Source organism: Vulpes vulpes, chromosome 8 (genome assembly GCF_048418805.1).
Source record: "Vulpes vulpes isolate BD-2025 chromosome 8, VulVul3, whole genome shotgun sequence".
Classification (NCBI taxonomy): domain Eukaryota; kingdom Metazoa; phylum Chordata; class Mammalia; order Carnivora; family Canidae; genus Vulpes; species Vulpes vulpes.
Window position 1 is genome coordinate 9,343,521 of NC_132787.1, and position 15,594 is coordinate 9,359,114.

At 41.9% G+C, this 15,594-nt stretch overlaps 1 protein-coding gene across 3 annotated transcripts in view; it reads left to right on the forward strand.

The window, feature by feature from the left end:
- Positions 1-522: 522 nt before the first annotated feature.
- The window catches only part of NELL2 (neural EGFL like 2), a 324,469-nt gene continuing 309,397 nt past the window's right edge, over positions 523-15,594 (forward strand). The window contains exons 1-3 of one of the 3 annotated variants that reach the window (XM_026000161.2): positions 523-1,352; positions 1,975-2,060; positions 2,630-2,758. In XM_026000161.2, the coding sequence (XP_025855946.2) occupies positions 2,006-2,060; positions 2,630-2,758 (184 nt within the window). In that variant the 5' untranslated portion in view covers positions 523-1,352; positions 1,975-2,005. Of the gene's footprint in view, positions 1,353-1,469; positions 2,061-2,629; positions 2,759-15,594 lie in introns of those variants that run through there. The other 2 variants (XM_072765496.1, XM_026000160.2) reach the window with 2 other exon arrangements.

Genomic DNA, 15,594 nt, shown 5'->3' on the forward strand with positions numbered 1-15,594 from the left:
AATAATTAACCTGAAAAAAGTTTCCAGATTCTGATTTTTTCCTTAAAAATTCCAGTGGTAGAGCTAAAAATGTCCCCCTTTTCCCCTTACGGTATAATATAGTACATATTTCTCTGCTGGAGACTCAGACTCCATTTTTGATAACTAGCTATGTAGGGTCCTGTTAGAGAATTCAGAATCTACTTGCTTGGATGGAAACTTAAGAAACTCGATTGGTCTTTGGAGCAGTTAACATTTTAAGTCACTTTTGAAACTCCTTTCTGTATGGGCATTGAATGTCATTATTCAAAATTTACCTCAAAATTTTAAGGCTATGTTGAAAAATATTATGTGCAAATGAGCTGAAGTATACTTTTTCCGGTTGAGAATTAGATCTCAAATGTCCTCACTGTTGTGGTCCCAGCGCCTAGGTGAGAAGGGTGCGTAGAGCATGCTTGAGTGTGGTCAACTGTGGGGTGGCTCTTCTCTCTTGTTCAGGCTCTGCCTTCTTACTTCTTTCCTCTTGCTCCTTCTCTTTCTCTTATCCATCCATCCTCCATCCATCCATCCTCCACCCATCCATCCTCCATGCATCCATGCATCCTCATCCATGCATCCATCCATCCTTCCATCCATCCTCCATCCATCCATCCATCCATCCATCCATCCTCCATCCATCCATCCATCCTCCACCCATCCATCCTCCATGCATCTATGCATCCTCATCCATGCATCCATCCATCCTTCCATCCATCCATCCTCCATCCATCCATCCATCCATCCATCCATCCATCCATCCATCCACTTATCTACCTACCCATCATCTGTCTCTCCTTTTCGGTGAGGGTAAGCCTGCTGGCCCTGGTGCCCTTGTCTCCTGCCGCGTGCTCGTCCGGCGAGCCAGAGCCCGGTTCTCCGCGTCCTTTGGCAGGGGGCGCGCGAGGTCCCGGAGCTGTCCAGCAGTTCCAGGAGAAGTTCCCCGTGCGCGCTCCGCGAGCAGAGCTCTCCAGCGCCCCGCCCCGGGCCGGGAGCCTCTCCCCTGGGGCTGCCGGGGCTCCCGGGGCTCGCCAGTCTGCACTGGCTCCCGCCGCACCTCCGGAGTCCGGCTCGCCCTGGCAGCCCTCCTCCTCTTGCCCCTTAGAGGGAGTTCAGTTCCCCTTGCAGTCCCCGCCGGCTTCCCTCCTTCGCCTAGAGCGCGGGCGAGCGCAGCTCCTGGCCTCGCCGTCTGCGCCTGGGTGGTCCCTTCTCTCTCTCTCTCCGTCCGTCTTTCAAGACACGCGCCCGAGATCGAGGGGGGAGAGCAAAGACCGCCCGCCAACTTAGCCCCTCGATTTCACAGCCCTCGATCCCGAGAGGAGGCTGGCGCAGCCCAGGTCAGCGGGGGAGGGGGGGAGGGGAGGGCGGGGCTGCAGCATCTCCGGGGCCCGGAGCCCCCGGGAGCCCCGGCTGGGGAGGGGAGGCCCGGGGGTGCGAGGCCTCGCCCCCCCCCCGCCGTCCCTCCCGCCTCCCCGGGACTGCCCCTCCCGCGCCGGGCAGCGCGCTCTGCCCCGCGTCTCCGCCGCCCGCTCCATTGTCTCTGCCTTTACAACAGGTTCGCGCGGCTGCGGGGGCCGCCCCACCCCGCCCCACCACCTCCCTCCCCCCGGGCGTGGGGTGTGCGTGCCTTGGGCGGCTTTTCTTCAGCTCCGGAGCCAATCCCCCGGCGGAGCAGCCCCCGAGCGAGCCGACCCCTCCCTCTGCCCCCCGCCCCCCCTGCGCTGGCGCCTGGGCTCTGCGTGCGGGAACGATGTGCGCATTGGAGGCTCCAAGTTCTTCACGTGCCTGGGGGGGCCTCCCCTTTTCTTCTTAGGCGACCAAGTCGTATTCATCCTACTCATCAGTAAATGCGAGGCAGCGGCCGGAGCCACGGACGTTATTTTCCCGCTTGATTCCGAGAACCTCTTCGATCTTTTTATTTTTATTTTTATTTTTTTTTTTAATGTTTTATTTTTAAAGAGGGAGACGATGGACTGAGCAGATCCACACCATGGAGCCTCGGGTCTTGCTGAGAACCTTCTGTCTGATCTTCGGTCTCGGAGCAGGTGAGTGGCCCAGAGCTGGGGGCGCGGGGAGGGGGATGCCCCCCCACCCCCCACCCCCCACCCACCCCACCCCCTGCCTCGGGGCCCCTGGAGCCGGCTGGGGAAGCCCTTGCTTTCCCCGCGCCCCGAAGTAGGTCTGGAGTGGGAAGCTCGGAGTGGCGGGCGGATTGGGATTGGGGTTTTGCTGCGCGCGCCTTGGAGACGCCAGGGCGGGTCACACCCCTAGTCCAGGCTCGGAGGGCCGAGAGCCGAGGAGGGGGTGGTGGGGGGCACTTTGCACCGAGAGGGGCTTAAAGTAGGTCACGGAAATGGGACTGGGCGCTCCGCTATTTAAAGCCTGGCTGCTGATCTCAGGTGAGGCTGTGCGCCGTGCAGCAGGGAGTCGCCTCCCCTCGTCGGGCCCCAGCGCTGTCCCCGCGACGCGGTTCTTCGCTGCCCTGGAGGAAGAGGCGTGGATTTTGATGGAGCTTTTTCTTTCTTTCCACCCCCCTCCCCTCCCCTCCCCTCCCTTCCCCTCCCCTCCCCTCCATGCCCCCTCCCCTCCACCTCCCCCGCCACCCTCCCCCCAGTCTGGGGGCTCGGTGTGGACCCCTCCCTGCAGATCGACGTCTTCACAGAGTTGGGACTCGGGGAGTCCACGGCCGGGGTGCGCCAGGTCCCTGGGCTGCATAATGGGACGAAAGCCTTTCTCTTTCAAGGTAGGAGCGCGTGCCCAGTGCCCGGCGCGGTTGCACTTGGGGTAACCCCGGGGGAGTTGGCCTCAGCTGCTCCTAACTTCTCTGTGGCCCACGGATGGCGGTGTCTGGAGCTGAGACGTATTTGAAACACACGCACGCACACCCCTTCCATCTCTTTTTAAGGCGTTTGGGTTTTCCTCCCCTCCCGCCCCCTCCTCCTTACTTTGCACTCTCGCCAGTTCTAATGGATAGTTCCTTAATTACTGTGCGGAAACTCCGATGGCAGATGGTTGATTTTGAGAGTCTGGGGAACAATGAATTGTAGCACAAACGCCTCATTTGGGTGAAATTGATTTAGGGAGAAAATAGGATAGCTTAATCTTAGTTAGGACACCGCTCTCTGAAAGTTTCAGGTACAGCGGTGCCTGGTGGGGAGGAATTTCTTTATGTAGATTATTAGCTTTCTGGACAAACGAATAAGTCCTCAATAGTTTTGTCTGCTGTGTATCCCAAACATATTAGATTTGAAACGATTCCCCATGGAAGGATCATGATCCTACTTTATCAATGTCAAGAGAAAGAGAATAATATCCTCTTAAATATCATCTTGAGCATCTTTCAAATACATTTTAATTCAAAGGTATATTTTGTATCCCCGTTACCCGACGCTCAATATCATAGAACCTTTTTTTTTTTTAGATTGAAGTCACTGAATGTTGGCCATGCACAAAGTCTACATTTTAATTTATATTTAAGTGTGTAGTCAGAAGCAAATTCCAATGCATCAAGCCATCACTTTGGATCTACCAAAGTCTTTGAATACTGTTTGATTTGTGGAAAGATAGAATATGAGATTCCAAAAGGTAGCTAAACACACACAGAAAGATTCGTTTTACATGTGGTGAAGTATAGATGAATGCAAAAGAGAAAGGAAGTTTGGTTTAACATGTCTGATGGACTGACTGGAGCACCCCCTCCCCAGCCACCTAGATTTTTCGTTTGTGATTTTGGTGCCATGGCTTCAAGAGAAGTGCAATTCATAATTACTAAAGAGCTGGATATGCAAAATAAAACCACTTCAGCAAATCTGCGACCAAGAACTAGGCATAAAATAAAACTTGAATGTCTCTGTAGTGGTGCTGTTGCCTGCCACAACCAGTATGTGTCACCATGGACAGTAACACTAAAGCTTATACAATGGGAAAAGGAGGAAATAGACATGTGTTGCATTTATTTGAAACAAGTTTACTCCTATAAAAAATTAAAATGTGGTTTTCTGGGTTAATTATGGCGAGCCCAGTAAATGTTTTTATTGTGACACCTATTTGTGATGATATTTTATTTACTTAAAGGTCTTTTTTGGGGGGAAAGGATGCACAGCCCGGATATTGAATCCTTTAAAAACAATGACCGAATCTAATAAATGAAATAAGACGAGACTGTCAGCAAAATTCACAAAGTGAAATAAATAGAGGTGTCATTAGGGTTAAACTTCTGTTTTTTTTATTTTCTTTTTTTTTTAATCTCTGATTTTTAATCTCTGTGAACTGGAAGCAAAGTTATTTCAGGACTGCTAATTTGAGTAACTGGAAAGCTTTACAGAAGCCAAAGCTCCTAATAAACAAGTAGTGTTGAATTGCCCTTAAAATTTCCAAAGGTCCTTTAAATTATACTAGTGATGTTCATTTCCTCTGAAGAGTATCTGACCTGTCACAACTAGAAACCTTGAGGACTGTACATTTTGTGTTCTCGTGCTAGACAATTAGACGATTTCTAGGAAATAGTCTCAAGGCACAAATACCTTTTCCTGGTTAAGTTTTTTAAAGGAATGTTTTCATTTTTATTTAAATTGCTAGTTCTTCGAGGTAGGAATCGTGTTGGAAACGAACTGTCCATTGTAACTACATATCAGTGTACATCGATGAATTGTTTTTATGTCCATATTGGTACCAAGACCTACCTTTAGACAGAGTAAATGCCTAACAAATATAGTTTTCTAGATTTAAAGATGTGAAATTTCATTTCCTGTCAAATTAGGAACGTTATTTCATATTGCCAGTCAGTCAGCAAGTATCTGCTACCTGCTGTGTTCTCAATAGGCATTTATTACTGATTTATTGATGCTCTAACAACTTCTCTTATTTGAAGATTTAGATTATGCAGTTGACAACAGGTAGATATTTTGCTCTGCCTGGTAGTTCTGCGTTACCTTGGAAATGTGTTTTCTCTGCTATTAGAAAATATTGGTAAAAAGTCAATTCTGACTCCTACTGCTTCATGGGGATTCCATGGGTTTTAGAGAGACTAAAGCTTTCAGACTGAAGATTTTATGAATTTGATTTATGGTGAATTGAGGGTGCTGCAGATACTTTTGTATAGTGTGTGAGATGTCATAGTAGGATAGTAACAAATTACAAAACCTGTGAGATGCTCTCAGATTTCACATAAACCTATCAGATAAGTTGCTTTGTGCTATCAGATATGTTCTATATAAATGGAAGGGATTTTGAACCATTAAATTTCTTCTGTGGTGGTATAACCATCTTCTTTTGTTTCTTAGCTTGAAAATAAAGAAATCTCAGCATATGATTTCCCAGTGATTTTTGCTCATTTAGTATTTCTCCTCTTGGCTACTTCATTATTCTCTTTAGTGATACTTAAGATGCTTTCAATTCAGTACTTTTAAAACCATAAGTAATTTTTGTAAATTGTTTTGCAATATGAATATATTACTTAATAATGATATTTTATTATATATGTAAAATGAAAGCAAATGGAAATATATTTCAAAGTCATACCTGGTTTTTATCATGGTATCACTAAAATTGTTTTGTGGTTGTTGAAGTTTGATTTGTAGCTGCATTGGAAATTGAAGTAAGAAGATGCTAAATTAGATCATCCCTTAATAAATGTGGCTTTTTATCTGTGCCAATTATAATCATTTTCAAAAGGAAAAGTATCCAGGCAACAGTTTGGAATCTACATCAAAATCTTCTAAGTATTTCTAGCTGCAGTCTGACTCATAGCCACAAAAATACACTTACATTTTAAAAAAAAAAACAGAGGCCTGAATGCTGACAATGGAAAAGACCTATGAAAGCTCATAAAGAGGTCTGAAATTGTAAGTGCTAGTGCAATTATAAATAGAATTATATCTACCTGTTTAAATCTAGGAAGTATTTGTAAAGATAATGTTCATAATAATATTCTTTCTTCTCTGTACATGAGAGACCAAGAATAAACACATATGAAGTACAGTTCCAGGACTTTCTAGCAACGTTAGCAGGATTTTTAGATCCTTGATTTTAACAATTTGTCTGGCCAGGTTCCCAAAGCTGATAGTTTCATCTGTTGGTTTAAAAAAATTTCTTCTAAGGTATTCACAGATTTTATAATGCCATTAATCCCCACAAGAGTAGTAGATAAAATCAAAGCATATTTTTTTCCTGAGTTGGTAATTTGAAAATAAGTTTGGTAGTTCTTTTTTAGGAACCTTAAAATTAAAAAAAAAAAAAGGAACCTTAAAATTTAAATATTTTAAAGGAAGAGGTCCCTGAGTGACTCACTGGGTTAACTGGTGATTTCGGCTCAGGTCAAGATCTTATAGGTCCTGAGATGGAGCCCAAGATGGCTGTGTGCTCAGCAGGGAGTCTGCTTGGGAGTCAATCTCTCCCTCTCCTGCCCTCCCCAACTCACTGTCTTTTTTTCCCCTCTCTCTCTCTCAAATAAATAAAATCTTAAAAAGAAAAAGATTTTAAGAGGAAAAAAAATGTCCACAAGTCTACTCTTACATCAGTATTTAAAAACAGGACTGAAATTGGGCATTTGGTGGTGGGCTATTGACTTTAGTAGGTAAAAGTAATTGCATTAAGGAAAGTGAGGTTAGGTTACAATGAGTATTTGTCAATATGATGGCCAGTGAACATCCACAGACTTAGGGACAATGGTCATTGGTACCCCAACAGAATAGAATAACACAGTGACAAGGAGATGGACTTAGAAACCAGATAGACCCAAGTGGAATCTCATTAGATGTTTTACTATGGTGAAGTGACTCAATTTCTCTGAACTTGAGTACTCTCAATCATAAAATTAATATTCTTATGAGGATTAAAGGAGACATGTTCATTCATTTCAATAGATTTTTGTTGTGCAATCCTATTCTGCTAGCAGAAAGCAAAGACATAAGTTAGAATTTTACTTTCAGAGTGTCTTAAAATAGTCATTAAACAAACAATTGCACAGATAATAACTTAATCACCAGTAAGATAAATGCTATGAGGAAAAACTAAGAGTGCAATGTGAATCTGTACTCTAGTTTAGGAGATCATAGGGTCAGAGAGACTGTCTTTGAAGAAGAGTCATTTAAGCTGAAAGTTGAAGGACATAGTAAGAGAGTCTGGAGAAGAGAGGACACAGGGATACAAAGAGGGAGAATCACAGAGACTAAGGAAACAGCATGAGCAAAGATCCTGAGCCGGGAATGAGTGTTGTGCATTTAACAAAATGCAAGAAATTCAGAGCAATGGAAACAGGGTTGTGATATGAAATGACATGAATGAGCAGAGCAAGGTAGGCCATTTTACATGGTAGGCCACTTTAATGGAGGAGAATTGAAAATTTATCATTATACAAAAATGCATTGTGGTAGGCAGAAAATGGTCCTCAAAGATGTTCTTGTCCTAATCCTAGGAACCTGAGGTTACGTTACGTTTTGTGTCAAAGGGGAATTAAGATTGTACATAAAATTAAGGTTGTTAATCAACTGACCTACGGGTAAGAAAACTATTCTGGATTATATGGGCAGGCCACGTCCTTTAGATCTGGAAGAGGGAGGTTAGAAGGGTCAGTGTTACTGATGCAATGAGAGAATGACTAGACCTGCTGCTGCTGGCTTTGAAGATAAAAGTAGCCAAGGAATATGGGCAGTCTTGAGAAGGCAAAAAAAGGCAAGAAAATGGATTTTCCCTTAGAGTGTCCAGCACTGCTGACACTTGATTTTAACTCAGAACTGGGTTAAAATCCAGACCTCCAGAACTGTGAGATAATAAATTGTTTTAACTTAAGCCATGAAGTTTGTGGTGATTTGCTAGAGCAGCCAAAGGGAACTAATACATGGAAGTGGGGGCTGCTGTAAGAAACACCTAAGAATGTGGAAGTGGCTCTGGAATTGGGAAATAGGTATAGACTGAAAGAGTTCTGAAAAGCATGCTAAAAAAAGCCCAGATTGCCTTGAATAGACTGAGATATATGGATGATGGCAATTCTACTCGTGAGGACTCAGAAGAAAATGAAGAGTATGGTAGAGAAAACTTAAATCACCTTGGAGAACACCTAAATTGTCACAAACAGACTATTGGTAAAAATGAAGACATTAAAGACACTGCCAGTGAGGGCTGAGATAAAAATCCGTTTGCTATTGCAAACCTGAGGCAAGGGGATCCTTGCCATGCAGTGGCTAAAACTCAGCTAAATTGCATCCTGAAGTTATGTGGCAAGTAAAGCTGATAAACATGGGCTGAGGTATTTAGTCAAGGTGAGTTGTGTGCAGAGCGTTGAAGGTGCAGCCTGGGTTTTTCTTGCTGCTGCTTCTAGTACGAAGTGAGAGGAGAGAGGTGGTTTGAAGAAAGAGCTATTATGCAAAAATGAACTCAGAATTTGATATTTGAGAAATTCTCAGCCTCCCATATTGCAAAGGATGCTAAATTCGGAGATTCACTACCTGGAATGCCTGCTCTGGAAATAAAGCCAATGGTGTGGCTGGAAAACCTTTTGGGAGGGCCTTAGAAGTAAGGTCAGAGGATTCAGTCATATAAAGGGCATTTTGAAGAAATCAAACATGGAACTCATGGGTTCCCTCAAACATCTCAGCAGAAGCAGGTTAAAGAGATAGGTTTATCCAGGAAATACCTGTGCTACCTCCATTAGCCTCTTGTCTAATGGAGTAAACCACCATGATACATACGGAAGACCTATGCGGTTCTTGAGAATATTATACCATCAAAAATACATCTGGCTGGGCATGAAAATGGAAGTGAGAGGATGTAATGAAAGAAGGTTGTTGGATCCCAGCAGTTCTATAAGCAAGATACAAGCTGATTAATCTACTTACCTGCAAACATGTATCACCTTTCATGAAAAAACAAGGTTGAACAATAGGACAGAACTGAGAGCCCAGAAGACAGAGCTGAGATCCTAAAGCATGGATCCAGGGGCCACAGAGGATGATTCCCAGACTTTGAAATCAAATGCAGTTTGCTTAGCTGGATTTCAAATTTGCACAGGTCTGATGTCTACTTTTTTTAACTTCCTTTTTCTTTCTTTTTGAATGGAAATGTCTAAACTTGTTATCCCATGTCCATTGTACCATCATATTTTGGGAGCAGATATCTTGTGTCTTGAGTTTCACAGGTTCACAGATGGAGAGGAATTGTGTGCCTCAGGATGGATTGTACCCAAAGCCTCATTTAGACAATGGCATTTGGGACTTTTGAATTGCTAAGATTGAGACCCGATTTTAAACCATGAGCTGATATTCTACTGAGACTTTTGGATAGAGTGAATGTACTTTCCATGTGGGCTGGATATGAATCTTTGGGTGTGAAAGACAAGCTGTAGTAGGCTGAATAATGATCTCCCAACCACCCATATACTAACTCCTCAGAACTTGTAAATATATTATGTCACTTGGTAAGGGGGTGGGGGGAAATAAAGGTTGCAGATGTAATTAAGGTTGCTAATCAGCAGATTTTAAAATATGGAGATTATCCTGGGTTATATGAATGGGTCCCGTGTAGTCATAAGGATACCTTAAATATGGAAGAGGGAGGTAGAAGCACCAGTGCTGATGTGATGCGTCAGGAGAAAGACCTGATTAGTTATTGGCCATTGCTGACTTTGAAGTTGGAAGGTGCTCATGAGCCAAGGAATGTGGGCAGCCCATAGAAGCCATAAAAAGGAAGAAAATGGATCTTCCCCCTAGAACCTCCAGGAAAAACACAGCCCTGAAAACACCTTGATTTTAACTTAGTGAAATTCATTTTGGATTTCTGGCCTCCAGAACTGTGAGATAATAAGTTTGTTGATTCAGCCATTAACGTGATGTGTTACAGCAGCCATAGGAAACATATATATGTTAAGCATTAGCATCCATTTTATTTTGTAACTGAATTAAACTTTCTTTTGAACCGTCACTCAACTATGCATGACAGTGTATTTGTAGGGTTGTTGGAAATTTGAACTAATCAGTTAAACTTATGTTAGGCATTTGTGACAAAATAGTTGAAGTGTAAAGTCAGAGTCTTCATACTACATGCCGAATCTTTAAGAAATTCTTTCCATCATTTGGCTATGACATCATTCAGAGAGCAAACAGAACAAAATCAAATGTTGGGCTTTTTGGTTGTATTTATTTTTCAAAAAATATACCCTCTTCTCCCAAAGGCTAGCACAGAGGTGGAGGAGGAAAATTAGCATGAATATTTTAAAAGTAGAATGGTGTTGCATGGTGTTTGGCATCCACCAAGTGGATGGTGGTGTTTGGCATCCACCGAGTGTGGTAATCATACTTGTGGGCAGAGGCAAGCATAACCAGAAGTCTCATCTCAAAAGTGCCAGGGATCTCTGTGGGATGTCAACTAGGTTTCGTTTGGGAAGAGTTGGAGCAATCTTGACAGGCTCTGACAAGTGGATGACTTTGAATGTCATGGCTGAGGTACATCCAGATACCAGCTAAGGTGAAGAGCCTCTATCTTTCTTTGGCTTTATTTCATCTCCCACTGGTTCCTTATCCTCATGTTGGACCCCCATCTTGCAGATATTTAGCCTCTTTCTTGTTCTATTATCTCTCCATGATTCGATATCTGCTAACTGATAACTTAGGTATTAGACAGTCAGGCCCTACAGCGTGATATGGCTCCCATTGATTTTACTTCAGTTCAATTAAAATTTTTTTATTGCAGCACTTCTGTGTATGAGGATGGGGCACACAGTATAATGGAGGAAGGAAATGTTTACATAACAATACAGGAGGTAAAACAGGAACTGAAATTTAGTTGTAAATAGTGAAAAAGAAAATTTAGGACTTTATCTTAAAAAATGAAGCTAAACACTATGAAAATTATATGTCCTAGTGTATATATGACAAAGTGTAGGTGATCATTTAACTATGAGTTAATTATAAGAACAAGTAGAGTAAAATCAGGTGTTGATTTTATGTGTGTGTGTGTGTGTGTTTGTCTTTATAAAAACATGTGAGGACATTCTCTTTACCCTTTTAACACAAAACTATTGTATTTTGAGATACTTGTCATAATGGTACAATTTTTATTTTTCATTTTTGAAATGTAGCTACCCGTGTCAGACTGTCATAAGTTAGTACCTTTGTGTGTCATTTGAGCATTTTTCTTATCAACTTCATGAAAATTTTCATCTTTTGCCAGCTAGATTTCGGTTAGCACTGACATTGGAGAGGTAGGTGTATGTGCAAACTCATTTTGTAAGCAAACAGTTTATTAATAGATGTTTTTTGTTATGATGACTTCTGTCTCACCAATAAACTCATTTGTTGAAACTCAGATATGGGCCACTGTAATTGAAAAGAACTAGGGAGAGAACAGGTGGGAAGAAAAGCGAAGCATGACTCTTTCCTTTCCCTTTGGCCTGCTGCCAGCCACTGGGCACTTGGACAGGTGTTTTCTGAGTTGTTCTTGATGGCACCTCTGCTGACATTCTTCATGCTGGGGAAAGGATAAAGGAACTTAGGCAACCACATGTATTTTCCTGCAAAGGGAAGTTTTGGAATGAGGACAGGAAACTATTGCTCTGAAAGGTCACACTCTACTGGCATGGATATAGGGAAGACATGGTGGAGGTAATTCTAAGTTCATTGTGATATGCAGTATTAGTTAGGTCTATGGGCTCCAGAGCTGGACATGTTGGGTTGGAATTTGTTCACTGGTTGTGTGAACTTGATCTTGTTACTTAACTGATCTCTGAGGTAAAAATAGTACTACCTCTTAGAGCTGATGAGTAGATTAAATGAATGAAACTGCCTGACATTTACCAAACATTAATATACGTTAAATAAATATATGTATAAAATATTTATATTTTATATAAAATAAAAAAATATATTTTTTTATTTTGTAATTAGCTTAGTGGCAGGTCATGCTCCTTGGATTTTTATTTTTTAAGGGCTTCCAGGTAGAAATGCTGGAAATGAGTGAGCTAAGGTGAAGTGACTTTCACATGAGGCAGGCAGGACAGGTGGAAGGTCAACTGGAGTGGAGGAGAAACTGGCCCTGAAGCATCTTTTGTTCTAGTTTTGCTGTTTTGGCTTTACTGAGTGCAAGAGAGTATGTAGGGAGGGATGAGAATAAATGGCAAATGTGGAGGGGAAGGAGTAAAATTTGCCCTATTATATCACTGTTCAAAAGTGAGGGGCCAATAGAGAAAACCAACAAAAGAAGATTGATAGCATAGCTCCTCTGTAGACACCCAAACATTCATTACTTTTTCTTTTTTTTTAAGATTTTATTTATTTATTCATGAGAGAGAGAGAGAGAGGCAGAGACACAGCAGAGGGAGAAGCAGGCTCCATGAGCCCAACGTGGGATTCAATCCCGGGTCTCCAGGATCACACCCTGGGCCAAAGTGGCATTAAACTGCTGAGCCACCTGGGCTGCCCCACACATTACTTTCTAAGCATATTAAAAGTTTAGCTTAGTTTTTGAGACATAGGGAGAAGTGTTAGTAGTTCTGAGTAACAAATGATACAATTGCTTTACTTGGCTCTGGTTAGGGTACACTTGGCCTTCCTTGGCAAGATACCAGTTTGAACTGTTGGTAGGAACTGGAGGTGAGAACTGGTGATGGCAGATATAACATTTCAGGGAGTCTTGAATAGTGGTGTAGGGGCCAGTATAATGTTGACAGAATGGTTGGGATGGTCCTGTGGATCCTTTGTGAATTGGGATCACTATCCCTACATTTCTGGGTGCTTCTTTGGCTTCTTCTCTTAAATATCTTGTTGGCATATATTGGTTATTTCTGCCGTCCCATGTCCCTATGCCACATTTTTATCCCAGTGGCACCTAAGACTCTGATCTTCAGTGACTTACCTTCTTGTCTCCCCATTGAGACTATACGCTCCCCAAGGAAAGGATCATGCCCTGTGTTTGTTCTAGCCAGCGCCATCTCCATCTCAGTTCCTTCTCTGGTTCTTGATTTTTTTTTTTTTCCTGGTGAACTTTGACATATTATTCTGGACTCAGCTAAACTGTCACTTTGGCTACAAATTCTTCCTTTGGTGAAATTATTGTTTCTTCCTCTATGCTCTCTTAGTGTCCTGTATGAAAACAGCCACCTCACTATACTATAGCATTTTTTTAAGCATAGAAAGGCTGACCACTTGTCTTTTCCTTGCTGCTGTCACTGTCTTTCAGCCGGATTACTGCAGTAGCCTTTTATATGGTCTTCCTGCTTATGCTCTTGCTCCTCTGTATTCTCAGCATAGGTCCCGCGTAATCTTTTAAAAACACACAGTGTATATCCATGTCACTGCTCTGCCCCATTCAGCAGTTCTTTATTTCACTCAGAAGATAAACTTCTTATTATGCCCTACAAAAACCTGTGTGGACAATTCCACCCTCCGCCCCATTACTTTTCCAGCATAATCTGTTCATCTTTGTGAACTTTGCTTTAACTGCACTGGCTTCTTTGCTGTTCCACAGTCAGACCAGTTACTCTTCTGCCTCAGGACCTTTGCACTGGCTATTTGCCTGGAATTCTCCTCCCCCTAGATATCTGTGTTTTCCCCTTTCCTTCAAATGTTTTCTTGAATATCAATTTTTTAATGGGCCTATACTCACCACTGAGTAAAATTTCAGCTAGTTCTCTACCCCACAAGTACTGTTGACAGCCTTTATTCTGATCTGCTAGTTTCCATAACATTTATCATCTAACATGCTATATAATTCACTTATATATCATTTGAATTATTAAGCATCTGTCTCCCCTGCTAGAAAATAAGTTCCATTAAGATAGGGATTTTTAAAAAGATTTATTTATTTATTCATGAGAGAGACACCGAGAGAGGCAGAGACACAGGCAGAGGGAGAAGCAGGCTCCTTGCAGGGAGCCTGGTGTGGAACTCGATCCCAGATCCTGGGATCACGCCCTGAGCTGAAGGCAGACACTCAACTGCTGAGCCACCCAGGTGTCCCAAGATGGGGATTTCTGAATGTTTTATTTACTGATGTGTAACCCAGGTGTCTAGCATATAGTATAAACTCCATAAAAATTTGTCACATGGATATACTTGGCTGACTAGTTTGCGATCTCTTTAAGGCTTGGGACTTTGCCTTATTTCTTCTTATAGCATCCTAACTCTCATGGTGGCACATGTAGTGTGCTCAGCCAGCCATCAGTAAGTGAATATTTGTGGCATTGAATTGAGTCCAATTATTCATGGCAAATCTGATTTTTTTTGGTGACATTATTATGTTTTATATTTATGTAACTTTAAAACAGGCGAAAGAGCTCTTCTTCTAAATCAAAACACCTACTATTTTCATCTCTAGTAATGGAAAAAGGTAAGAGGATTGAGAGGCATGGAAAAATGGTAGTTCTGCTTAACTTAGTGCTCTGAATCATACTGAGAGGGCTCTTCTCCATCCCAAGATGGAGTGTGGCACAGAGGAAATACAGGCATGTTAAGGAACCTGGACATCCTGAATGCTTGTTGACAGTGAGAGTTTACAGTTTTAGTTTGAAGTATTGTGAATTCAACACTTAGCAGGGATGCTCATATTCATATAAAAGTACTGAGAAACATTTCAAAGGCAAATAAGGATTAATTTGGATTATCTCTGCTGTAGTACTTCTCCACTACTGCAAATAAACCAAACTGGAGTACATCCAGAGGAAAGCAACTAGGGAGTTGAAAGTTTGGAAACCATGTCAGATGAGGAATGGTTGAAAGAGCTTGGAATTTGGAATTTTTAGCCTGGAGAATAAAAGATAGTGGAGACGTGATTTTTTAATTATTATTTTTTACGTATTAGAAGGGCAGCATGTATAAGAGGACTTAGATTTATTTCACGTTGTTTTAGAGCAGTGATTCCCAAATGTCAGCTTGATGATCAATGGGTTTATTGACTAGGTTGAAAAAGGACTCCCTAGCCTTCCTAAACTAAGTAAATCCATATCTCTGAGGGTGAATCCTAGAAATCTATATTTGAAAAAAGTTTCCTGTGATTCTGATGTTCAACCAAGTTTGTGAACCATTTTCTAGAACTGAGCTGTCCTATTAAATATAGTAGCTACTAGCCACGGATGGCTGCTGAGTACTTAAAATGTACCTAGTACAAACTGAGAATGCAATGTAAGTATAAAAAATACATACAAGCTCCTTAAGACAGTCTAAAAAAAGTAAAATATCAATACTTTATGTTGATTATATGTTGAAATAATACTTTGGATATATTCCGTCAAATAGATATATTTGGTCAAATAGATAAATCACCTGTTTCAATCATTAAAATCATCCATTCTTCCATCCATCCATCCATCCATCCATCCATCCATCCATCCAATAAACATACTTCTAATAATATTCAAATGGAGATTAAATGACCTATTTCAGAGAAAATGTTTCAAAGGGGTGGGAGTGGGAATTAGACTAAATGCTTTCTAAGGTCACTTTAGTTTCAACTGAAATTAAATTATTCTCTTTTCCCTTTTAATTATTCTTTTTATTGTAAGCTCTGATGTCCAGAGCATCTTCCTTTTCATCTATCTGATAATCCTTAATGCTCTCTTCAAAATAGCTATCTTTTAAAAAATGATCTTGGTTC